The 26710-nt window shown below is 41.7% G+C and overlaps 2 protein-coding genes across 4 annotated transcripts in view; both read left to right on the top strand.

Annotated features, from left to right (window-relative positions):
- Positions 1-2200: 2200 nt before the first annotated feature.
- LOC144721718 (complement C1q tumor necrosis factor-related protein 7-like) lies at positions 2201-5941 on the top strand. The gene is made up of 2 exons (XM_078599588.1): positions 2201-2984; positions 3494-5941. Exons 1-2 carry the CDS (start codon positions 2735-2737, stop codon positions 4111-4113), a joined length of 870 nt encoding a protein of 289 aa, XP_078455714.1. The 5' UTR covers positions 2201-2734; the 3' UTR covers positions 4114-5941.
- Positions 5942-16019: 10078 nt separating this feature from the next.
- CC2D2A (coiled-coil and C2 domain containing 2A) overlaps positions 16020-26710 on the top strand; it is a 42661-nt gene continuing 31970 nt past the window's right edge. For all 3 annotated transcript variants that reach the window (XM_078599601.1, XM_078599603.1, XM_078599602.1), the window contains exons 1-8: positions 16020-16245; positions 17523-17619; positions 18065-18112; positions 18240-18308; positions 19629-19701; positions 20028-20101; positions 20799-20897; positions 24394-24480. In XM_078599601.1, coding sequence (XP_078455727.1) covers positions 16235-16245; positions 17523-17619; positions 18065-18112; positions 18240-18308; positions 19629-19701; positions 20028-20101; positions 20799-20897; positions 24394-24480 — 558 coding nt within the window. In that variant the 5' untranslated portion in view covers positions 16020-16234. The remainder of the gene's footprint in view (positions 16246-17522; positions 17620-18064; positions 18113-18239; positions 18309-19628; positions 19702-20027; positions 20102-20798; positions 20898-24393; positions 24481-26710) is intronic.

Consider the following 26710-nt stretch of genomic DNA (forward strand, 5'->3'; position numbering starts at 1 on the left):
ATGAAATAATGTAATGACAGTTGTTAAACAAAAGTTATTCGTACAATATCGTATAAAGTATGTATATTCCTAATGACACATTTATCAATAGTTCTTTCCGAATGTATTTGAAAAGACTGCAAAAAGAGAATTAAAAAAATTGGCTTTAGACACAAACGTATATCTCAGTAATATAGCGTACTGCTTCATAACCTAGCGCACCGCTTACCAATCAATATAGTGTGCTGTTGACTAATACAGCGGACTGCTTACTAAACAAAAAAATCACCGTGCCATTAGCTGCATATTTTTCACATGAGTCTTGCTCGACTTGTCAATTCTAAAGTTTTCTATTTGTTGATGAGCCCAATAATTTTTCTAATGAACAAGCGAAATAAAATACTATACCTTGCGTTTATAATAAATTGCATATACTACACTGTAAACATGGCTTACAGTATATATTATAGATAAAATGCTAAGCAGGTTCTGGATTTAATTTTGCAAATGGAACAATGAATACCACCCATGGATTTCCCAGTCGAACTGCTGTTGGAAAAGCAATACAGTCTGATGTACAGTCCTGTATGAATGTCAAGGTCTCTACTAAATAACCATGTGAGAGAGTCATGGTTAGGATCCTGTCCAAATGCAGCTCATCTTTGACAAACGTGCAAACATTTTAAATGTGAATGCCAGGCGGAGTGGTCAGCGATCATGGAGTGCCTTGCCAATGAGCCCGTCATTCAGAGGTTTGATTATAGGCATTAACCATTTATTTCTGTGGGAAATGACCAACGCGTGCTGTCCACTGTGAAGTGAAGGTGACAGGCCCTGTGGCTTCAGGCACGATGATATATTTACTGGGTGCTCCTGTCATAGCCCAAAGGCAACATTTATCAATGACAATATTGTACAAAAATATCAATATCATTATTCTCTCACTTGAGGCAATAAACTCAACAGGCCTTCATCCGATTCCATAAATGACATAGAACGGATTTCCAATACTTTATATGCTCATAATACCAACGAAAAGGACAAAAAAAATGTATTTTTCATAAAAGGGCATGAGGGCACAGGGTATGACCATTGTCCTTGCCGTGATGTCTGGAGTTACTGTAGAGGAAAAGGCCCTTGTATTATATCTTTCCTTTTTGAGTTTGTGTAGGAACAGCCGAGTGAGGGAGAAGCACAAGCAGGCAACCGTTTACATGTTGCAGTAACTAATCGCAAACACGGAGAGAGAAACAACCCTTACCACTGCTGGAGAAAAAATGGTCTGCTTCGATCATGCGGCTGTCCGACCACACACTTCACGCTTGTCAGTTTGGTGAAGGCCCACCAGCTGCTGGAACTAAATGAACGGAGGGATTTTATTAAACACTGCCTTTTGTAAAAATGTAGTAGGCTAGCACTTTGGGCAATTCTCCTTTTCTAAAGCAAGGTCAATTCAGCTAAATACGTTTTATTTTTTGGTTACCGCAATGGCTAAGAATACATTTTCATCACCTTCAAAAAACAAGAACATCTCCTTTACCCATATCACTGTAGTTATTCACGTGTAAATGATTGAGCAAAATCTTTGTCGCAATGAAGTGACCGCTTTATACACAGTGTGCTCAAAAACATTGTAAAAACAAACACCAGATACATTCTTAGCATAGGCCCTGAAGCTCATGTTCTGCCCGCAGATATCTGAAGGATCAGAGCTAAGTTGATTAAAATGTTTTTTTGAAGAAGTATTGAAAATGGTGAATTTTAGAGGCAGCCAGAGGTAATATTTACATTGAAATTTGAAAACATAGCTTTCATATTTTACATCGTTTTCTTTAACGAGCGGTTTTTGTGGAAACTGAGGCAGAATTGAGTGGTAAACGCGTACAACTGCAGAATTCAGCAACACACTTAGATGCAAATTTGGATGATTAATGTTGTTTTGCACATTTAAATATTACTTGAACAATGATCACTAATATTGATTTATGGAGTGTTTTGGGCCAAATATTACTCTTGTTTCCAGTGGCAATAAATACGATTAGACCACATTGCACGTAGGTAATGTAATTGATGCTTGCCAATATAAGCATTCCTTCTCAATAATGAACAATATTTTTCAGAGAGACATTGCTGCCAAAGAAATGCATTAAATTATACAATGGGTCATGGGTCTGTTTTAAATTAATGCATTAAGCGAGGCATAATGGTTTTATAATAATTAAACTTTGCAGTGCCAACTTACTTTCCTTGATATTGGTCACAGACAGGTGTGCAAAATATTTCAACAATAATTAGTGCGAAGTCGTCACTTCATTACAGACATTACATCATGTAAAAAATGTGGAATTTCTGCCACCGACTTTGGACCACCAATATTTGAACGTGGAGGCCCTTTGAGTTTGCTCTATACAGCATCACAGACGTTTGGGTATTTAAACGCATAGCATACAAAAATGGTGACATACATTTGCGTCTTAGTGAAATAAATTGCGGTTAATGCCGTAACAACTCTCTCTTCCGACACAGACAACAACAACAACAGCAGCAGCAGCAACCAGCCACAAGCCATCCGCATCTCAAGGACGCGGCAGCGGTGGCGGTGGGGGGTGGTGGTGCTTGGTGGTTGTTGGCGACTTCAATTCCCGGCTCAGTAATCTCCCAGCGCCCTCGCCAAAGTGGGGGGCAAAGAACAGACGCCCCCCAGAGGCCGTCTCGGCGCGTTCACGCGCGAGACGTGGGCGGCATCGCCCGCACCATGCGGGAGGTCGCACCCGCCCTGCTGCTGCTCCTGCTGCTCTCCCTCGCGGCTGCGTCCGAGGCGGCCGAGGAACGGCCCCCGGTGGACGAGGGCCTGCCACGCTTCATGTGCAGCATCCCCGGTCCCCCCGGCCCTCCGGGCTTACTGGGGTCCCCTGGAATTCCGGGTCCCGCGGGGTCGGCGGGGATGCCGGGAAGGGATGGCAGAGACGGTGCCGTGGGAAGCAAGGGGGACCGGGGCCAGCCAGGTCAGTGGCACAAACACAAAGAACACATTCCTCCTCCTGCGGAGGGAGCCGGTAGTAACGTTGGGTTGCTCGGTCAATGGCCAGGGTCAACGGCGGCGTGGTGTATTCCGCAAATATGCTCGACTGTGAGGGTGGGCACAAGCCGGCGTGAGTAGGTTAAACGTTGAGTTTTATACAGGCACCACGGGGTGACCAGCCCCTCCCCACCCAGCCCCACCCCTCCCCCCACCCAGCCCCAACCTCCCCACCCAGCCCCTCCCCACCCTCACCTCCCCACCCAGCCTTGTATTTCTATGCTCCCATAACCATCCTTCCACTTTTCACCTCCCTGCACTGACCAGCGTGATGTATAATCAGAGATCCTCCATGACCCGCAATGTGTGGGGAGGCCCTCAACCAGCAGTGAATTGACAAAAGACTGCACATGTACGTGCAACTTCGTGCATGCTATGGTAAATGGCGATTGCATCACAGTGGCTGACAAATGACACGAGCAACTTTCATTTCAGGCACAAATGGAAAGCCCGGTAAGCCGGGCCTTCAGGGACAGAAAGGACTGCGCGGAGCCTACGGCAAGGCCGGGCCCAGGGGCGTGAAGGGACCTCCGGGTACTGTGGGGCCCTCTGGCCCTCAGGGCCCTCTCGGGATGAAGGGGGTGCGCGGTGAGCGCGGGCCGCCCGGCAGCTGCAAGTGCAGCAACATCCCTCGCTCGGCCTTCACGGCCGCCATCACGGCCAGCTACCCGGAGGTGCGCACGCCCATCAAGTTCGACAAGGTGCTGTTCAACGAGGGCGGCCACTACAGCGGGCTGACTGGGAAATTCATCTGCGCCATCCCCGGCGTCTACTACTTCTCGTACGACGTGACGCTCGCCAACAAGCACCTGGCCATCGGGCTCATGCACAACGGGGTCTACCGCGTGCGCACGTTCGACGCCAACACGGGCAACCACGACGTGGCGTCGGGCGCCACGCTCTTGCTGCTCAAGCCCGAGGACGAAGTGTGGCTCCAGATCTTCTACGCGGACCAAAACGGGCTCTTTGCTGACCCCAACTGGGCCGACAGCCTCTTCTCTGGGTTCCTGCTCTACCCCGACCCCGACTATATGGCTGACTATGATGAGCTTTAACTGCGCAGCGTGAGGAACTCGTTGGTAGGGACTGGTTTTGGGTTCGGGGAAAATGGTGCTAATTTCACTGGTGGACTTATTGCGACCAGGCCTGTATGAGTTGCTGTGCTGGGAAAACTATGCAGCAAGGCTCAGCTCTCTGAGGTGACCACAGCAGCAAAGATTAAAGTCTTTGCCAGAGGTTTCTATGAGCAAGCCTTCATACTCAACTGTAGAGAACCCCATTAATCAGGGCCTGATTATCCAACAAATGGGGTAAGCAGCTGCCTTTGGAGCCATGAGGCTTCACGTTGGAAGTTATAGAGATTTGCATTGATCGTAGGAAAGAGGCTTGGACCCAAAAACAAAATGAGGCAGAATATTATTTGGACTTAGTGTTCAGTGGATTCTCAATCCAGGTCTGATGAAGCCTCATTTCCACATCTTTGTCTATATACAAAACCCCCGATTATTAATTGTTATATGCTATTTTAACCGTGTGTGTTGATACAGATTTCTGCAACTCAGGAATGAAGAGTTTTCAGAATTTGGCTATAGAATAAAGACAACTTGGAGTGTGGTGATGTTAATTGCTTGCCAATGACACTTAATTCCAGTCATATATAGCAGGAGGACCGGTGATGTGGGTATTAACAGGACCATTCTCATATAGTGTCAACCTACAGTGAGTGGAGTGGGGACTGGTGTTGTACACAGGCTGGTCCCACGAGGCATTACATCCTTTCAAACCGTGTGCGGGGAAATAAAACATGTAAAGCACAGAGTGAATATTAAATGTCTCTGTATCGAATGTTTTCTTGTTCATCGTTCTTAAGGCAATGGAGAGAATAAATGTGGTGAATGCGATAATCATTTTACTCTCTTCTGCTGGGAACATATTGCATTGTAGGTGCCAATCACCAGTTATAATCCATTCCATGTTAACCTGTTTTGATTTTGAGATATGGTATTGCAAAAGTTTTCAGATCAACGTGTATCACCGCTCAAACAAGTGTGCGAGTGTTGGTGATGTTGAGCCCGTTGTATATTCTTCAGACAACGACTGTTGGACTTCTCATGAAGTGGCACTTACTCTCTGAACACCCGAGGGGTTTGGGTTGAGCCACCCACACCGCCCCCCCCGACTGGAATTTGAACTTGAAACCTTCCGCTGTGCCCTAACCGTAGCATTACCAAGCCGTGTCAACTTCGATTTCAAAACTCTGTAAAGGTAAAGTCACGTAATAGAATAAGAATGTTTAATTTTAATTATTTTATTATTTCCATTCTATGTGACTTTAAAATAATAAAATAAAACATAATAAAGTAATTCTGTTTTATTTTTATTATTTTATTATATCCCTTCTGCGTGACTTTACCAAAATAACCAAGAAGATGAATCCCTGCAGTCACGAAAGCTTTAAATCGAAAATCTGTAAAGGTAATTTTCCAATATCTGACATCAGCCATAAATACATTGCGTAATGGGCTTGGCTGGGCACTTGAGCTGGACTCGATGCATGCCATAGATTATAATAAATGCCATGACCTGACCTGCATGGGCAAGATTGGTGACCAGCATGGAATTGACTGTGTTGCTTAAATGGCTTAGCGTAAGAGTGCGCGACTTGTGTGACGCTAAACCATTCCACTTACACCATCAACTGAAGGCACAACAAGCCACCTGCACAAACATGGCATTTACGTTAAAGTAAGAATTTCATTGAGGGCCAGTTGTTTTTTTATTAAAATGTGTTTTTGAAGCGTACAAAACAGTTTGATGTTAACATCAATTTATTTTGCTGTTGGTTATGGAACAGCTATAAAATAAAAAAAATATGTTCTCAAATTGTATTGATGTATTTTCTCTTAAGTGAAGTGATTCTGAAAATATTACCAAAGGGAATTGAATAATGGGAACCCACCTCTATGCACATGAATGAATGAATTAAATATCGGCCCAATTTGGCAAACAATTTTTTTTTTTAGAAAATGGTGAATTACCTAAAAATCTACCATTCTTTCTCAAACAATTTGGCATGAAAGATCCGTAAATCAGGTCCTTGCACATACTGTACTGTATATCATACTCAACATAAATAAATAATCAACAAACAGGCAGGGCTGCGTTTTAATTCAAACATCCTATTTAAGTCCTGCCAATGTGCCTTTATGATGAAAGGGTTTTGCATTCGCTTCATCACGGTAACCCCCTCGACTGGTTTCACTGCATCTGGGCCTCATCAGTGGGGGTGGTCTGTTGATCAAACGATGTTGGATTTCCTGCTGTTATAGACAAGAACTCTGCTGGAACAATGCGGTACCCATATAATGCAGTCCAGAAACATTGCACTGTGTTGCTTGCCAATGGGTAGTCAATAATTTAAGAGAGGGATATGAAAATTAAAATTTAAAATGCTCTGTTTTCCAACATAGTGACTCCCAACACTAGTTTCTGTTTTATATTGTATAAGGCTTCCAAATAACCATAACAAGGCATATTTGCAACATTATCAGTGTCTTATTTCCACAGTCATATTTTATTTTAGGAGGGTTGAGAGTGATTGAGGCGTCTAACCTGCTAAGGTTGACAGGTATTTAAAGACACCTCCACCAAGTGCTGCAAGTTAATTAAGAAAACCTTTTGTTTCGTGCCAAAAGCATTCCATGCCCAAGTCTTTTTAGATGCTGATCTCTGATCAGCCTGCCTGGATTCAGAGCAAACCAGCGCCAGGTCACGTCGCCTTCGCGTGGATCAACTTTGTTCACAAATTCCAAGGAAAATCCCACGCGCAGCTTCGGGCCTGTGGAACCTCATCACTCACCAGAATGAAAAACCAAATGGTCTTCGCCAGTCAAGACTGAGGCCGATCGAGGCATGTGTAGATTGGAGTTGAGCATACTTGCCTCCAAACCCACAGGTACAGGAGTTTGATTCGTTTTGTAAATTATTATTATTCTAATTGTGCTATTGATGCCATGTCATGCGTAGTGAACAGCCTGTGTTAGAGAGAGACTGATGGAAGGTAATTATTCACGGAACTACCTTTGAATTCCTTTCAAGTGACATCTTATCCCCACTTTAGGGTTACTCAACTTTCCCATGCACCGTGCCACAAAAAATGGTGTTCACATGGCAGTCAAACTTATTCGATGTTATTCTCACACCTGGAATTTTGTCAAATTAAATAAAAAACCAAATGTAACACGGTTGGGACCTTCAGCTTGCTAATCTTGAGAGCCCAATTTAAACACGGGCGGCTGGCAAGACTCAAATCCAGGATCTCAGCGGTAACGGATCTAGCGCTCTAAGCCTTGTGTTACCCACCCACCTTCACACGGTGTGAATTTTTTGTCAAGTTTGTGAAAATCTTGGGAAAGTTTATTCACCCATTGCTGGATTTTACGTGAATATATGTACATTTGTGGATTGCCAGAGGGTTGACAAAGCGTGGGTACCATCGCTACTCTATAAGTAACCAAAAAAGAATGGAAAAAAAGGTCAGATTACAACTGAAATAGTGAGGCCCCTCTGTCAACGTGCAATGGTTTGAGCAATAATGGCATATTTTAACCTTTCATGGTGCTATATAGGCCTCTAACAAAGGGTTTTAAGTACTTTAATGCCTCAGTCCAGTGTGCATGATGGTCCACACTAAGTTTCGTGGAGAGATAGTCATGCGTGGCCAGATGAAATTCATATCAAAACTTTCCATCTTGAAAAGTTAAATATAAAATATCTAAAGAAGGCTTACCTGCATGTATAGTTCGAAATAAGTTGAACATACATGCAAAGTCAACTATAATTAAGAGCAGTACACATGAATGGAATGCCATGGTGTCTCTATAGTAAGGTTGATCTGTGGTTTTAATACAAAAACACTAAGTTATTTTAACAGCAAGTTGTAGCATTCATAAGTGTTTATAAAAGAGTTTGGGTACTGACCTAAGACAATATATTAAGGCTGAAATATCCTCATTAAAACATGATCAATGAGAATGTTAAATGCTTATGTACTGTATGTACCATAGTATGGTTGCTGCTTTATCAAGCACCTTTAAATTTACATTGTCAGGGATAGAGTGGTGATGCAATGGTTTCCACATACTACACTATGAACCTGAGTTAGATTCACATTCCTGTCAACCCCTTATCAGTGCCTACCTTATTACAAATCAATTCAGACCATATTGGCTACCCCGTGCCCTTATAAATCTCAACGTTCATCCTACAAAGTCCCATCATAAGAGAGACCACGCCAAAAAATTAGATTTTTTTTTACTCAATTTCCCTTCCTGTACAAGAATACGGGTAAACCGTATGGGTTGACGGCGATGGATTCATGACGAACATCAGTTGTGGGGCGATATCTGAACTGCTCCCGGGCCTCCCTTCACCAATCTTCACTGATGAGTGTGGTGAAGTGTGATCAAACAACCCTCATGGCTGATATTGTGTGCTGATACCCTCATCTGGCAGTGGGTCCTTTAATCTCGATTTAGCATTTCGTTGCAAAGTGTCACAGCACAGAGCAGTGGATCCGGAGTTCGATACCTCAGAGCTTTATTCCCACCTTTCCATTTCAGTGGATTCAGAAAACTGCTCCAATAGAGTTAAAAAAATGTATCAAACAGTATATTTAATGTACTGGAAAACAAAAAAAAATCTAAATATCTAAACAAACAAAAAAATACAGTTTTTTTAAAGAAACTAAAATGATCTATTTTAAATGTTGCGATAAAAAAAAATGTGAATTGAGGAATTTCACACCAAGCCTCTGAGTGTTTCTAGAATTGTGACCCGTACAATTCTCCCTATTAGCAGCCAGCCCTCAGTAGGTGTCCCACTGAAGCAATTTGCCCAAGAGCTGTTGGGCTCCATCAAATGCTGATGATTTTAGAATATGCTTTTGGATATCTAGGCTCTCGCCAATGCAACCTACATTCCACGTAAAGATACATGTGCCAGCATCACACACTAAGTCCATGTGCTCAGTGCACAATTGAAAATTAATTACAACATAAAATGCATTTTCTACTTTGGAATTGGCAGTCAACTCAACGTGTCTGGCCAGGGTTTAATTTAATAGGACAATGTGGGCTTTGCCACTATTGGAATTATTATGATAATAATAGAAAATACTGAATTACAAATGCAGATGAAGGCTTGTGTCCAACCGGAGGGCAAAGGTGGCTTCCCGCTGTTATTATATTAATTTGTGACACAATACACTCCTCGCGCCGACGAATATGATGCTTTACTGCAAGGATATCTGAAAGGATACAAAGGGAAAGTGTTAAACTTTGGTGGTCTGATGTGTATTCCACCTTTCTATTTTATGGGGTTAGCATGACTATTCTAACAGGTGTCCTTTGCGTTAAGACAGGATTAGTATTCAAGTGATAACTGTCAACTGTAATATCTGTAATATATTTAAACTAATGGTTCACTCGAATGCACACCTGGAATGTGTTGTAACAATGGGGTGTAGTACACACCAACAGTTCCACAAGGCTTGCAAATACGTTAATATGCAGGTGACAGACATTCAGCACCACCAAATTAGGTAGTCCTACATCTCATGCCATTGGGCCTTGTAGCAGCAGGGATTACGTTTTATACTCAAAAGAGATGTTTCAGCATTCTTGGATGGATCATAACCTGGCTGTGGAAACTGAAAAGACATTAAATTCTGGGCACATTGGCAAACACATGCGTCGTATTATGGCACGTAAGACCGGTAGGCTTCAGAACTCGTTAAAATGAGTGCACCTTTCCATGGCCCCCTTTGAAGTGAGCCCTGGGTGTCCATGCGTAAAATTGGCAGATTCCTACTAAAGGTGCTCGTTACAACCCTGTGTTGAATTATGGGATGGCATTGCAGTGATGGCATTGCAGTGATGTCACAGCACTTCTTTATGGGAAAATGGAAAAGCCATCACTCTCAGCCACACACAACTTTTCAGCCACCACCATCACAAACTTGGCACTGACACATTTCCATTCCCATTATATAACAATGAGGATTTTTCTGCTGTACATCATCCTGTTGCCCCTGTTACATTAGCTTCACAGCAGCTAGTTTGCAGTGTTGTCCTCATGAGTTGTCCTAGTGCAGCATTGAGTAATATTGCTGGCTGCAGCATTGGCTATCCAACAGTTGCTGCTCAGTGCCCGTGTGCAGCTTCAAGTGAAATGTACTTTTCAATCTGTAATGTTTGACTACAAAGAGGAGATCTCTTCACCTGCAAGAACCTCGAGTATTTATTGCCATGTACAGTTGTTATTCCTTACCAACACGCACCTCTGATTAGCATGGTTGGCTACATACGGCGCTATAGAAGTTAAACATACATACACTAATCTGTTTTGAGCATAAAATAGTAAATCACGAACAAAGTGATACAAATTATATCGGTATTTTTTTGCATTTATAAGTATTTAATGTACAACATACGCAATTCAATTTATAATGTTAGAAACTGTATTTGTTTTGGTTAAATGGCATAATAATGCAGCATGAAAGTTTCCAATGAGTGTCTCCGGATCACACTAACATTCATCATGCGAGAGTCCTCAGCATAGACAATATGTGGTCTATTGTTACTTGCATTAAAGAGAACGCAAAGCCGCATGGTGGCTTGGGCGCTGATTGCAGGAGACATTCTTTTAGGAATCACTATTACCACTCGACACCTGACGGAGATAAGGTGAGGTAGGAGAGCCACGGGACACTGTGTCTTGCCACCAAGGAAACATGAAAAACATTTCTCTCCCTCCTCCGGCATGGCTGGGCTCCACTTTCAATGTCAATTCTCTTCGAGGTTGAATTCACATTTAAAATGCCAACACAAGTGACACATCAATTGAACCATGGAATTCAAGGCGCTCTTCCTCCTCCCTCCCAGCTTAAATAGACGCTCCAAGCCCAGGACGTGTCATTCAGACTCTGTCTTATCGACAAACCTGTTCTTCACCTGAGGACGGCTGCTTGCGTTGTAGCCGAAACGTCGTGAGAATTATTTTATAATGTTTTATTTGTATTATTTTATTATTTACATTCTACGTGACTTTACCGAAAGAACCAAGAACATGGAATTCAGTTATGTATTTTAAATACAACGAATGTCTGTTTTTTTATGGCATCTATTTGTTAAAAGCCTGGAGCTCTACACTGCCCAAATGTATATCCCCACATGAGTCCACAACAGCGATATCAATGTTCGACATTAAGTGGACAGATATGATAATTACATGGACAAGGAAAACATTAACAACAATGTGAGAAAGTAATTGTGGGGGATAGGTATAGAAATGAAGAAGATGCAGCAGAAATAATATCTTTCTGGCAAAAAGTTTGCAGCGTACTGTAAATCATTGTGATGCTCATGTATGAATTGACTAGGCTTGAGTGTCACATTTTAAAAGCTGTCACGGAGTCGTTTCACTGTCAAAATTACTACCCAAGGTCATGACTATCCAACACATGCAGATATGAGGGTTCTCAAAGCTGGAGATCTGTGAAAAGAGCTTCATAGCTCATCGGATTTCCTCCAGTCCAAATAGAGATTCCGATTCAGGTTAAACCTGCATTTTCTCTACGTTCAGCACCAAAAGTGGCCATTCATTCTGAGAATCGGCAATGACCTTGGAGAATAATCTATAATCTCGTAAATAAATTGAACAGGACTATCACACAATATCATCTTAAGCTCATTTTGATTCTATGCAGATGTCTCGGGACACCCTTCATACTTCCCTCAGTAGCATTGGAATTATGAGCCAGATTTTATAAAGATTTCAAACACAAACTAACCTTTAGGGTGCGTTAATAAATGTTTTGTAGATGTGGGGATACTTAAAGCAGTCTATGAATATGCGTTTGATGCTTGCATTCTTATGTTGTAATCTAGTTATTAAAATTGCATTCGTAGCATGGTTGATGATTGCGTTAAAACACGTTTATACAAACTTTGTTTTTTAATTCCTGCCATTATTATTTCTGGCACTAATCAATGATAGGGCGATTAATCAAATTAAACGTCCAACTTTATACACACATCCCATGTCACATTTCATAATAGGGGCCAACTGGATATTGAGTGTTTACTTTCACACGCCAAAAAGTAGGTCAGTAACCCTCTCTTGCCAACCTGTGGTAGCAATAACAACGCACTACTCTATGGAAAATGGGCAATTGACCTGGGTGGAGTTGATAGGATCTCATCAATCTTCCATTCTTCCATTAATACTGGAGCATCTTAAGTCTCTTTTTTAGGAACTCAACACGGGAACCTTTGGCAGAAAGAAACTGGTTTCATTGATTCGGAGCAGCGTTATTGAGAACTTTGTTGACAAGGAGAGTAAGATGACCATAGCAGGGTTTAATATCTTGGGAAGTCAAAGTTAAAGAAAATGACAGCTGGAAATGATATCCAGGCATTAAGCACTTGGTTTGTGTTGCTTGCTTTCTAAATCTTTCGACATGCTCTCTAATGCTTCACTCGAGTATATGCTATTCCACACAGGGATCTTGCATGTGAAATATTAATACTTGATGAAGTCATCTGCTTAAACAGTTTCAGTGAAATGAATTTAAAATAAATTGGAAACTTATAAGATTCAGCGCCAATGTACAACAAAGATCTACATGGAATTGAAAATGTACTGAACCCAGGCCAAAGAACAGAATGGATATAACATTGAGACAGTGGCGTCATTAGGGTTGGTGTCACCCAGTGTGTAACTCGTGGTGTCACCCCCCATGGATCTCCGCCCGTAGCAAACCATACAGAATCCTTAGTCATGTTTTTATGCTGATGTTACTCAGAAATCGTAATTCTCGTATATCACTGAATGTAATGGCAATAATAGTGACATAAACAACTAGAAAATTAAAATTACACCTTTAAATTACAATATTTCCTTTTAATTACTACTTCATTCTTAAAAAAGTTGTTTCATATAGGTTCACAAATACTAATTACCACAATATTGTAGCTAAAACACCAGAAAATGTGACAAAATCAACGACAATAAAAACACGAGAAACAACGAAACAACAGCGCGTGCTTGTAGCGCGTGCAGACGAAACCACGTGACTCGAAGCGTCACTGTAGTAACAATGACAGCTCTCACCGGAGCGCATTAGAAGGTTCAAAAAGTTAATTAGCATCGAGTTTTAGCCTTGCAGGTATATTTATACAGTACATGTAAGCTGGGCTTACGAAAAAAAGATTGTTGTTATAACTAACTACAGGGATATTTTTTTTATTTAAAAAAATTCTGCTAAAACACTGCAAAAAAATTGCATACACAGTCATTTTGGTGTCACCCCTTCTGATGGTGTCACCCGGTGCGGTCCGCACCCCCCTAGTGACGCCACTGCATTTAGAGGCTGTTGATATCATAATTCTGTATTTTTTTCAGTGATGTATCTCGTGTTTTTACCCATAGTGGAGGGCCTTTGGATCATTGTACAATTGGTGCTATATATGTAGTTGCGTTTCCATAATCAGAAACCCTCCTATTTCAAAACAGCAACATCATGGTAGGAGTTCTTGAATTAGTTACAGTATTTCAGTCATGCAAAATTAAATATTGTCTAGCAGTACAAGATATTGCATTGTATAATGATCACAGTTTTAAATAATTGTTTAAACCTAGATTTTATATTTAAAATTGTATTTTTGAGAAAATGCCAAGTAGCGTCTTTCACGAGCCTCATCAGATGTCATCTTGGCACTGTTGGTGGTACAAGTTGTCAGAAAGTCCACACATCTCCAGGTCTACTTGCACCACATCAGCCCATCTCCTCTCTAGCCTGTGCAGTGCTCATTTAGCCCCCTCTATCCGGCCATATCGATGCTGCTTTGGCATGCAGTGGTTGGGCATTTAGGCTACATGACACGATTCAATCTGGAAACACCCATGATATAAAGTTGTTGGTTTTTAATGCAAACATATATGAACATAGACCCATATGGCAGATTTGAGCCATTTGGGTTTTGGAAAAAAGCACAACCTAATAATCTGCGAATTTATTGCGGATTAATTTATCTTTACGTGACGTGCTTCCCCCACAATCCATTTCTTTTTAAAAGATTAATGGAATATAGCAACTAATTCCTTCTCTAAACTGTGGAACACTGTCGGCACAATGTATAGGTCAAACTGTGGTCTGTTTAATTTAACTTTTTTGGATATCCCTTTTACTTGTAAATGCACAATCAACGATTGGTCTGTATGACTTTATGTTGAAATATTAGGGGTGATTGCCAGAGTGATAATAAAGCCATACCCTGTTTCCAATTCAACCCGAGCTCATTACAGTTGATAATTTGCACAGGAGAGGTGGCCAAGTGTGGGTAGGATGTAGAACAAGAGGGGGGTCATGAGCTCTTTAATATAACCAGACACATCCCCTTCAGTGTCTTCGTATAACATGATTAAGGACTGGACCATGCCATAAACATGTGGAATTTACTCGACGCTTAGTAAGCCGCGAATAGATTGTGAAATTAAGGAATGTGAAGTTGAACAATCACTGCTTTAAACACGTTGACTTCAATTTTAAGTTTATATGTGAAATCAATCACTTGGCCCCCAAAGGGGATTTCCACTTTTGGCCCGGAACCTTTAAGGTTGGTTTTCGCAGCTCTGCATCCACTTGTCATCAGGTTAATTCCATTTGTCACTACGATACAACTTTAGTTTGACGGTTTGAAACCTTCATTTAGCAGCAAAATGATAGTCTGATGATGATTTCCATTCGACAAACATGTAATGATTGACACAACGAAAAATCGATTACCAAATACGTGTTTGCACTCAGTTTTGTTCATTGTTATAATTATCCAATTTACATAATCCAACAAAACAGATGATTGCAAAACAGAATTGCACCCAGCCTATATGTTGTGCGTGCGGTGTGGATTGCATTGAATTGCAATGGGTGAATGAGTTTGAATAAAGGAAGACATAAAGATGGTCAACGCATCCCCTGAAGATGCCCTGGACCGAGCCAAATGGAGAAAACAATGCCGAAAAGCGGACCCTGTGCCACAGCGGGAACAACGCTAGGAAGAAGAAGGGTGAATGAGTTTGAGCTCTCCCACAGCGCAGCCACGAGTACGTGGGGATGCAGCAACAGCAGCGCTTCTACCAACAGTGGAAATACAACAAAGCAGATCCAATAAGCAGACACTTCGTATCGGCCCCACGGCCTTTGAAATTGTTTCATCAGCAGAGCCTGGCAGGCAACCAACGCTGGGTGACCTGCCAGCTGGCTTTAGAGGCAAGGACTGGTTTCAACAATTCAACGTCTCATCAGCAGAGCCAGACAGGCTTGAACCAACGCTGGGTGACCTGCCAGGTGGCTTGAGAGGCAAGGACTGGTTTCAACAATTCAATGTCTCATCAGCAGAGCCAGGCAGGCTTGAACCAACGCTGGGTGACCTGCCAGCTGGCTTTAGAGGCAAGGACTGGTTTCATCAATTCAATGTCTCATCAGCAGAGCCAGCCAGGCTTGAACCAACGCTGGGTGACCTGCTGGGTGACCTGCCGGGTGGCTTTAGAGGCAATGACTGATTTCAACTTCTTGGTTCTTTCGGTAAAGTCACGTAGAAGGGAAGTAATACAATAATAAAAATATTATTATTGTATTACTTCCCTTCTACGTGACTTTACCGAAAGAACCAAGAAGATGAATCCCTGCAGTCACGAAAGCTTTAAATCGAGACTGATTTCAACATTCAATGTCTCATTCGTTTCAATATTCAGACCTGCCAGTCACGCCCCCCCCCCCCCCCGGGTCGCGGAGCGCTCTCTCGCCTCTCGTCGTTTACGTTTCCGATTACGACCCAACCGGAAGCGCTCGCGGAATTCTGGGAGCAAGATGCCCCCCCCCCCCACCGGAAGTGTCTCCATGGAGACGGCGTGCGGCTACTGCATGGGTGGCCCTCACATTCGCCTTCTCCCAGCTGCTCTCTCCTCCCTATCTCCTCTCTCTCTCCCCTCTCTCTCCGCTGACTCAGCTTCTCTCGCCGTTGCTGTCTCTCGGTGGTTCCCTCGCGAGGCCGCCCGTCCGCGGTGAAGAGTGACGGCCCCGGGGCTGACGGAGCGGCGGCGGAGCGCGCAGCGATGAGCTCGGAGTAGGTTGAGGAGCGGCCTCCACACGTCACGCTGCTGCGGCTGCTGCTGCTGCGGTGGTCGCCGTTTTAGTTTTGTTTTAAGTTCCAAGCCACGTTTTGAATGTTCACTTGTTAGGGGCCGTCCATAAATGACGTCACGCGATTTTTGACGATTTTGACCCCCCCCCCTCTCGTCACACAGCGTCACAAAAAGTCAAAATAAAACATGCTTCAAATCGATTTAAACTATTGTGATTGTAGTGCGTATTTAATGTGGCGCTGTACTCTGATGTTGTAGGAGAAAACATTTATTAAAAAGTATATTTAATTAAGTAGAACGTGTTGTCTATATTTAAAGTTGCGCATTTTGATGTGACGTCACAAATGTGTGACCCCCCCCCCCTAGGTGCGTGACGTCATTTATGGACGACCCCTTATGCTGCAATGTCCCCGTTCTGCTTCTTAGTCATTGAGCGCACGCTGTGCGGATACCGAGCCACGACTGGGCATGTGTGCAAAAGAGCTTTATAGCTGATCGGATTGTTTTGATTCAGACGATGACACGATGGGTCGTTCCATATTAATATTTTTGGAAATTGCCACATTTTTTTATGATGAGGATACATAAATTGGTTTATGTTACACAATGACAGCTTTCTCGAGCCCAAACTAAGTTCTGATTCTTTTTGGAGTCTTGACATTTTTTTGGTATTTTGTCATCCTCCGTAAATATTAAGACATTCCAGCTTGAACCTCAATGAATTGATAAGTTGGTCAAAAAAGGCAGGTGCTGCTTAATAAAGTTATTCACTTTAAATGCACACATGCAGTGTATGAAATGGCCAACGTGCCATTGTGTATATATAACATGTCCAACATGTGCAGTATATAAAATGACCAACATGGCTAAGTTCACATCTCTTTACTGTTCAAGTTTTCCGCACATCCGATGACAATGGTTGGCTACATACGGTACAAAAGAAGATCAACATACATATAGTGTTCGATCAAACATTCTTATCTCATAGAAAACATGATGGTTAAAGCTGAGTTTATGGCTTTAGTGTACATGAATCACTGAATATTAATTTTGCCTTTAAATCCAGTGTAACAATTTTTTTTAAACAACTGCAATTCTAACAGTGAATCAAATTCCACGTGTGCTCTCTGAAATAACAATGCAATGTTAAATAAGCTGAAAAATATTGTTTCGAAAACAACAAAGTTACTGCAGAGCTTACGGTAAAAGCGTGCTCGTACTTGCAGCAATGTAAATGCTGTTCACTGTCTTCTGCCAGAGAAATTCGGGAGAGGTTGCGGCTGCGGCTGCGTCAGAAAAACCTGCAGAGCAGTGGCCACGCGGCGAGGAGTGCTGTAAACACGGCTGACACCCAGGTGAGTGGGCAGCACACGAAGTAAGTAGTCAGGCGATGTCTCTCAAGCATTCCCACTTGTGTAGGTATCTCTCAGGGTTGTAGTGCGTCTTAGTTGCAGGACTTTATTACTGTCACAATGTTACATTGCTATCACGGTGCGATTGGATAATTTACGCGAGTGCTCGTTCACGTGAAATTGTTTTTGTCGTTTGGAGTTTTGTTTTATTGATTCGTGGGACCGTCCAAAGTGCAATCAACATTTTCTCTCATAATAGCTATAACATACGTTCCACCATTGTGGTTCATTGCTCAGTTATTTAATTTCGAAAGCAGAAAGATCAAAATAAATGGCAACAATTATTTGTTTTGGAAAATGTAACGCATTTGCAATCATTAAACCACTGCCTTTTTCTGATGTGAAGTGTTAGAATTTGTAAATATACTGGAACTGTTTATTGTTGCAGGTACAGGAATATGTGGAAGAAGAAGCTGTGGAAAATCTGGCGGGCAAGGTTTGTATTTGTTTTGTTGTAGAGACAGGTATTGTTGCTGTGCTCGAATGATTGCAAGTCACTGTGAGTGAAGGATAGCTCACAATGCGGCTCGTCAAAGTAGTGCTGCTAATGTGCCGATTTGCAGGATGACGAGGAGCAGGTGGACAAGCTAAAGCAGACCCTCGCTGCCAGGCGGCGGCAAAGAAAATCTCAGGTGAGGCTGTGCAACGGTTCACGTGGAACCTTTGGTAAGCGCTCGGCTCAATGTCTTATCTAAGAGAAAGGCCATGTGCTTATACGCCTTTGTAACCTCTTCTCTGTGTTACAGCTTTTCATGTTTACAATGAGCACATGTGGACTGTGCAATGTCTAAATTTTACTTTTGGTGTTGCCTGACAACACCCACAGCCATTATTGTTTGAAATATTTTCCAAATGCCACCAGGTCATGCAGTGTGGGAGTCCTGCTCAGTGGTTTGTATCACACTGCATCAGGGCGATCAGAACTTTCTGGGCCTGTGCCCATAAGATGCTTCTTGAGGACATCTGTAGAGTGACCGAGTGGGTGCTGCTACATATCTCCAGGTGGAAGTTTAGGGTCGATGTCGTTGCATCTTCCTCGGCAGTCTAAGAGAGCCGGCATGCTGCTCCCTCCGCCGCTGGTATGGTTTTGCCAGGGAAACCTAACAGTACAGTAAAGGGTGTCAGTGCTTCAGGTTATACAAAAATATAAGGTTTAGGTATAGATGGATTTTTGTAGGTATTGACAACAGTCTTTCTCCCCTCCCCATCCCTGCAGCATACAGTAGTTAGGAGTATGTTTCCCCTGTGTATGCCCGTGCAGACTTAGGCTGTGGGGTTGGGTCTTGTTGTAGATAGTTAGGCAGCCATATTGGGAGTGGATTTCCATAGTCTAGTTGCTGACATACTACTCAGTGCTCCACAAGCTCAAGGACTCAGCTGGTTGTTATCCATGTCATATAACTTTGTATGGAAACCGAGTGAGGGAGAGCCAGAGCATCTATTTATTGGTACATGCGGAGGTGGGACAGCCATCCAGAGAAGTTATCTCACGAGTCTGGTAGCATCTGGAGAATATACCTAACAGTAAAAGCGGTAGGTGCGGCCAAGTCTATAAAATCCATCTTTACTTAAGAACTAAATCAGAGAAATAATTTAGAAAAATGGTAAACATGTGCCAGGCTAAAATCACTGTTATTTATAGCCTGTGCTGTACAGAATTTCAAATGTGTTAGCCGCTTGAAAGACAATGATGCGTTTTTGTAATACCACACAAATGCGTAAACTCGTGCAATGTCTGTCAATATCAGTCCCTGTGACATTTCTTCCACATCAAGTTCATCTTATTGTCTACCAACTGATGGATATATGCTGCTATGCACTTGCATTACTTCACTTATCAACAGATGTCTGATTTAGTTCACAGTGTGATATTTTCTTACAATAGGCTGGTGATGAGGCCCTGGAGAAGAGTGCATTTAGTAATAATGAGTGGATGTTTCTGGTCGGTGCAGTTTGTGGACCATGTAGAAGATTTGACCTCTAAGGAGGTTGTGGAAGAATCATCTTTTGTGAAAACTCGGCCTGGTATGAATACCTGTTGATTCATCAGGTTCAGGTTATAATAATTTTTCATACATTTTTAAGTGATCACGTGTGCCTTTTCATACACAATAGCTGCTCGGTAATATGATGACCAATACAAATTTAATCTCAGCTGTTGCACCTTCTGCTTTTTAATCCTGTTATTGATTAAATTTTTTAACCATTTTGAAATCTATATATTCATTATATTGTGGTATTTGTACCCATGTATATATAGTAGATAACTGCTTACTAAACTGACTAATATTAACTCAAAGTCCAAGGATTGCAAAATCTCTTCTTGTTTTTATTATTGACCTTTTTTCCAGTCCCTTCTCTAGAGAGTACTGCACTTGTTATGAGCATGAGGGAAAGGATGCGAGAGAAAATGATAGCAGCAAAGGTATGCAAGTTAGCATGCGTTAAGTTGACGTACACATTCACAGTGGTAATAATTTATGACATCTGGCGTAAACTGTGACCGCTATGTTTAATTTGGCGAACACTTCATTTGTGCACAAACTCTATACCACAGCTTAACACACTCTAACACACTCTTAATCAGCGCCATACACATTGCTATCATCTAGCTCCTGATCGTGTTCAATACTTATTGCTTACCATGTGTTTGAGGCGGACTGTAATTGACTGCTTTGCGAGTAGCATTCCCCAACTGTTCTGGATAGACGTGATTACTTTCTGAGTTAAGTGGCTTAAGAAGTAAGTGATGGATAACAACTGTACTATGAGTTATGATGCAACTTTTGATAAATATCCACCTTGAGCATATGACTAAATCAAACGTAATGCACCCAATAACCATCAGATCTCGGAAGCAATGTTGAGCCTGGATAGTAACCCGCATGGGTGACCACCATGTACAACAAGTTTTTATTTGGCTGTGGAGCTACGTTGTGGGCAGCATGCTAATGTGTGGTCAAATAATCTCCAGAATCCGCTCGGCATCGGGAAGCCCTCATCCAGCTGTGGATTTACAATAGGGCCTTACGTGTGTATGCACATCCATCTTGAACGTGGCCATGTCTTGTTCGCTGTGGCTGTGAGTTTGTTGTAATGAACGGGTGTTTGTGCGGCATCAGAGCAAGGCGGAGAGCTCGCTGAAGGATGAGGAGCGGCGAACTTCCTTGGGGTCTCCTGCGGAACCGAGCCGCCGGAGGAAAACCCGGCTTGATTCCCAGGTACTGTTTATTTAAAACATATTGTGGGTGTGTTTTAATGCTCACCATCCCAAAAAGAGGGTTGTTCAGACCCCGTGGCAGTATATATATACATGTGTGCATATATGTGTATATATCGACAAAATAAGTAATCCATAGTTTTAAAATATTTTGCCAAAATTCACAGCTTGCTCTATTTTTTGGGATCGACCGCCAAACTCATGTTTGGGAGCCAACAAATTTGAGATTCTGCATTGGAAATGGCCAAAACATGGGAAATCACATTTGCTATTGCGAAATGTTTGAACTATTTATTTATTTGCAAAAGACCATCCAACGTTTACAAGTTCACAGTCATTTTTTGTGTTCAATGAAAAGCTTTTTACTTCATTGAGCATCGTTTATCTAAGAAAGTGTTATAATAGTGATTGGACTGGAGTCAATTCTAGAAGGAAACTGCAAAGCCACTGCGGGATAGATGTGTTCGGAAAATCTCACGATGCTCGAGAAAAATTGGACCTAAGGCACAATAAAAATATAAGTTTTACATATTACTCATTGAAACAGTGTTTGAAGTAAACATTAATAAATGTGAAAGCCACGTCTCCATTGCAAGAAGCATCACATTTTCACATAGTACTCTGGTTCGATTAAGGGAAATTGCTTAATATATCCATGGTGTTTTTTTGCCAATGAGATATTGTTTTAATGCAATGGAGCAAAGACAATGTTATAAGAGATACAACAAGAAACAATACAAACAAGATAGTGCAGGCAAGACCAAAAAACAGTTCAATCTAGTCATGACCACAATCACACACACTCCTTGAATACATGGGAATGTAACATTTTTAGATATCTCCAAAACTGTTTGTGTGTGATGCTAATTGTGGGAAGCGGTGAGGGAGAGATTATGGGCGGCTTGCTTGGTGGTATGTGAAGGATGTCGTCACGCCCACCAGCTGTTCTGAGATGACAGGGATATACCAAAAGAATGCTGGCTATTATACTGGGACAGCCTTCTCTTCCTAGAGACACATGAAGGAAAATAGTGCAACCAATTTGAATAAACTTTTCATATAAAAACAGAATAAAATTACACATTTCTGAAAATATTCCACATTATAACCTTAAGAGGTGTATTGTTTATACTTTGGTCAAACTGGGTGTTTTAAACCAATTTATATGATCCTAATATGGTATATTCGAAAACGTTTTGCTATCTGGATTCATGCCTGCCTGGCTTTATTTATGATGTACCGAGCAAGTGTGTTCACGGTGGTAACGTCACATCTGCGTGATGACATCATCCATATCCCACAGCGTTAGCCAGGTTCACGCATTGGCTTTGCGTCATACCTCCCCTGCTAGCCACCCTCCATCCCCAGCCATGTATCCTGTGCAAATATGATAGAGGAGCAAGGTGAGGGAGGGAAATTGAGGGAGGACGAGATTGAGAGGGGTGGGGAGAGAGTGAAAGAGCTTTAAACAGAGAGGAAAGGTAGAGCGAGTGAAATGGCAAGAGGAGAGCGAGGGAAAGCGACAAGCTGTGGGAGGGAGGATTAGGGAGAGATAAGAGAGATGGACACAGATAAGGGAGAGGTGGGAATAAGGAGACTGAGGGTGAGAGATGAGAGAGAAACCACGAGAGCGATAGGGAGAAGCTGGTGTGATACAGTGGAGGGAAGAGGGGAATACAATATAGAGGGGAGGGAGAAGAGGGGACAGGAATAGAAAAACAGAAACTGAGACAAAACGATAAATAGAGATACTTTGGGACATGCGGTACAGAAAAGGCAAGAGATATTGAGAGAGGCAGGGCTGTTTTTAAGATAAAAAAAAAAGTTTTGCTGACTGGGTGGGACAGATGGACGGTCACGTCCAAAGGAACTGCAGGTTGCTAGTCTAATTAAAACAAAAACTGATTTTGTAGGCATGTAGTGATATCTTGGGTGGTCACAGATAACTATCAGCTTACATAGTGCTTGCATAATTGTAGTCGCTCAAGTTAAATTGTACCTTGTCTTGTATAGTAGATTGGAAGATGTGCGTACAGTATTCGCAACAAACTCTTTGTCATTCGGCTACCATTATATCACTCAATGTTCAAAGGAGAATGGATTGGAAAACTTGCTCACACTTTTAGCCACGAATGAGAAACTCGCACCCATTGCTCCTGGATGTTTAGTTTGCATGACAAGCACCACACCATGTTAGGATGAAGAGTTGCTTTCGTGTACTAAATAGTACACGTTTTTTTTCAGCTCTAAAGGGAAAATGTCTCGAAGACTTGGTTATTTAGTCATGATACATTTTTATGTGCATTGTGGTCATTGCATATGAGTGCATTTAGAATAATGTTAATCAGTAAAACATGAGTCACAGGCTTGGCATGCATGCATCAGTTGAGACTTCATTGGCAAGGAATATGCTGTTGTTATAAAGTCCTCGAGGCTTTCATTTTTAAAATAAATAAGTTTATTTGGTCATATTTGTACCACACAATTAGTTAAATAGTGGAATTGTCGTTCAGAGAATCTCAGCATAAGATACTGTGAAGGTCAATAACCTTGCTTTTGGCTGGTTAATGCACTAAATTCGATTTCCAAAACAAATGCTGCACTGTCATTCCATTGTATTGTCCCTTCTAAGTGTCAATTCCAATGTGCAGCTGATACAACACAAGGAGTTATTTATCCAGCAGTAGATAGCGTGGCTAGTGATGGACAGGAACTTCAAATTGTTCGTGGATTGATTAGATTGGAGTGCTTCAAACTTAAAATGTGGGACCATTTCACAGCAACCAAAGTAAAATGGGTTTTAGTTGTTCAACTGTGGCCTCCGTTAAGATCTTAGAATCCCATTGATGGTGACGCTTGGGTTTATTATTATGGGTCAACAGGACACTCGAGTTTGTTGATATTCTTATCCATGATTGTTTTCACACCATTTATTTTATGTTGAAAAATCGATGGGATTGTTTGTGTTCACCTAAAACAGTGATATAAACATCACGTACAATCGTATTATCCATGCATTAACTAGGATAGTGGGGCTATGGTTATAAAATGTTGCTTTCCTCTGCCATCAAATATGACTGTATAGAAGAGCATTGTTACATTGTCCCCCACAGACTCAACCACACTTAAATTTCGATTTAAAGCTTTCGTGACTGCAGGGATTCATCTTCTTGGTTCTTTCGGTAAAGTCACGTAGAAGGGAAGTAATAAAATAATAAAAATAAAACATAATAAAATAATTCTCACGACGTTTCGGCCACAACGCAAGCAGCCCTCCTCAGGTGGAGAACAGGTCCGTCAAGTAGACGGCTGCTTGCGTTGTGGCCGAAACGTCGTGAAAATTATTTTATTATGTTTTATTTGTATTATTTTATTACTTCCCTTCTACGTGACTTTACCGAAAGAACCAAGAAGATCAACCACACTGCTTGATATGCTCATTAAAGATCCACCATCACTGATGACCCTTAAAGTGTCTGGGTTTGTCTAATCCCCAGCGTGATGATGATGATGATGACGACGACGAAGATGATCCTGCAGCTCAGATGAAATTCCAGAAACTGGTCAGCAAGGTCAAAGCCAAGGTATTGCCTTGCTACAACTGAGGGATCGGATTGACGACGTATTCACTCTCATTATGTCTTCCCATTTGTTCTCCTTGTCATTAGCCCACTCTGCTAAAGACCAGCAGTCAATGTTAAGTATAAAATTGATGGGACCATGGTGTTCTGCAGACAAGTTTTGGAGTGCCAGGCTTAAATGACACAGCTAAGAGCATGACCATTCCTTACTTCTTCTTGCCATGAGCTCTGAGTGTGTTTAAGACCAGAAGTTAACGTAGACTGTGGAAGTTAGGGGACCATCAGATTGTGGGAACACGTTTTGGACTGTCAGACTCATATGGCACAAACGAGAAACCCAGGGAGTTGTTCTCACTTGAGGGCCCAACATTTCCTAATCGGGACATTCAAAAATCTATATTTCACGGTTTAATAGCGCAAGCTCCCCTGCATGTGGATTTTAAAGCTGACATAAGAGAGTTTACAAGCTGGGTCCCATACATTTACAAGCTGGCATGGAAAACATTTACAAGATATTGCACATTTAGCAGCCAGTCTGCATGCCTGTTTCATATTAATGTTGTTATTAAGGGTTGGGAATTGTGCTGTGTCATACAGGTTTTGCATTAAGCTTCATACATAAGATATGCCCTTTGTTTAGCAATGAGCAACTGTCTTTTAGCACCCTTCATCAGGCCAAATCAGTGTAATTATTGCCATTACAGGCAAGCAGATGGAATTATAATCACAGCACATGAGTAGCGCCACAATGTGTTATTGGTTAAAGAGGAATGCTCAGCATTGGTGAGTGTGATGAAAATGCTAATAATAGGGCATCACTGTTAAACGTCTTGTGGACATAAAGTGTTAAAAAAGTGAAGAAAAACAACAAATTATAAAAAAATTTGAGGGCATCCCTCGATATACCGATTTGCCCCTGGAAAGTTGTCCATAAGGTGACATTTTTTATATCGAACCCTATTTTCCCATTGACTTCCATTATATAATTGTAGATGCCTTCCTATGGAACAAAGTTCTGCCCGAAGATGTAATAAAATCACACTTAAGAAGGCAGCAAACCTCTTTTTAAGCACATTTAATGGAAAATCGATCATTGTATCATAAAATACATACACTACTCAATATAGTTAGTGAAATAAAAATACTGCACACTATTTGCATCCAAGGTAATTGCTTTACAGTCTCTTTTTTCACTTCTGCTGTTACTTGCACTTGATGGCCTTTCTCCAGACATGTTGACTTACTCTTTGGTTTTTTCGGTAAATAAATTAAATCACGACGTTTCGGAGGAAAAAAGTGTGAAATCTTGCACAGTAATAGTACCATGCGTGGTTCACCACAAAAAGCTGAACCAAAACGAGCTGAGCTTGGGTGGTGTGAAGAGCTTGGGAAACCAGTACAGTGTAAAGAGTGCGCGGCGCAGACCACCTGCAGCAGCATGAAATGCACTCTAGGACAAATGACAAACCCATGCGTTGTTCCATTCTTTCCCCCCCCCCCCCCCCCCCCAAAATTGTATCATTTAAAGATTAACATTTCCATAAATGCAAATTTAACGTTATATATTCCTAATTCATTCCCTCTTCTATAAGTTACGTTATCGCAACATTCTATATGGGGTTGCCGGTGTAATGAGGCATGACTCATCTCATTGTTAATATTATAGAAACAATCACACTGAATTCATGCAAACTTAAATTGAGATTAACACAGATGAATAAAAACAAATTTAGATCGTCCAAACATGCGTTTTCTGGTACAATTAATGATTTACTTCATGCTCTCAAAATCAGTGAATCTTAAAAATTGTCAGTGAACTCTTAAGAAGACTGAAGAGAATGGGATAGGATAGCAGTTGAAAAGTTATTGGTACAAATCTCACTTTTTAGCTTAGAATGTGGGGGCAAATGATGTTGGCAATTGTTCAGACCAAACATGCACACCCACACAAAGTTAATTAACTTTTCATTACTGCCTTCACACACTTGCAAATATACTTTTACCTCTTAACTTCCCTAGAATGAGATTGCGATTAAAGAGGTCGTTGTGGACAGTTCCCTTTTAATACTATTTCCCTATCTCCTCTTCAATATCCCATAGCTGTTGCAGAGTCACATCGAATCTGAAAGGTTCGCTCTTACAGTATCTCATCATATGGCTTCAATTCCTTTTTTAATAACCTGCCCTCTTCATCCTCCACAAGTGTCCCACACACCGTAAACTCCCTCTTCAT

The sequence above is a fragment of the Lampetra planeri genome, chromosome 12 (genome assembly GCF_965212315.1).
Source record: "Lampetra planeri chromosome 12, kcLamPlan1.2.h2, whole genome shotgun sequence".
Lineage (NCBI taxonomy): Eukaryota > Metazoa > Chordata > Hyperoartia > Petromyzontiformes > Petromyzontidae > Lampetra > Lampetra planeri.

Excerpts from the sequence above, each read along its gene's own strand:
- LOC144721718 (XM_078599588.1), top strand. The coding sequence starts at position 2,735 with ATGCGGGAGGTCGCACCCGCCCTGCTGCTGCTCCTGCTGCTCTCCCTC. Across the intron at positions 2,985-3,493 it reads GGGGGACCGGGGCCAGCCAG|GCACAAATGGAAAGCCCGGT; the intron begins GTCAGTGGCACA and ends CTTTCATTTCAG.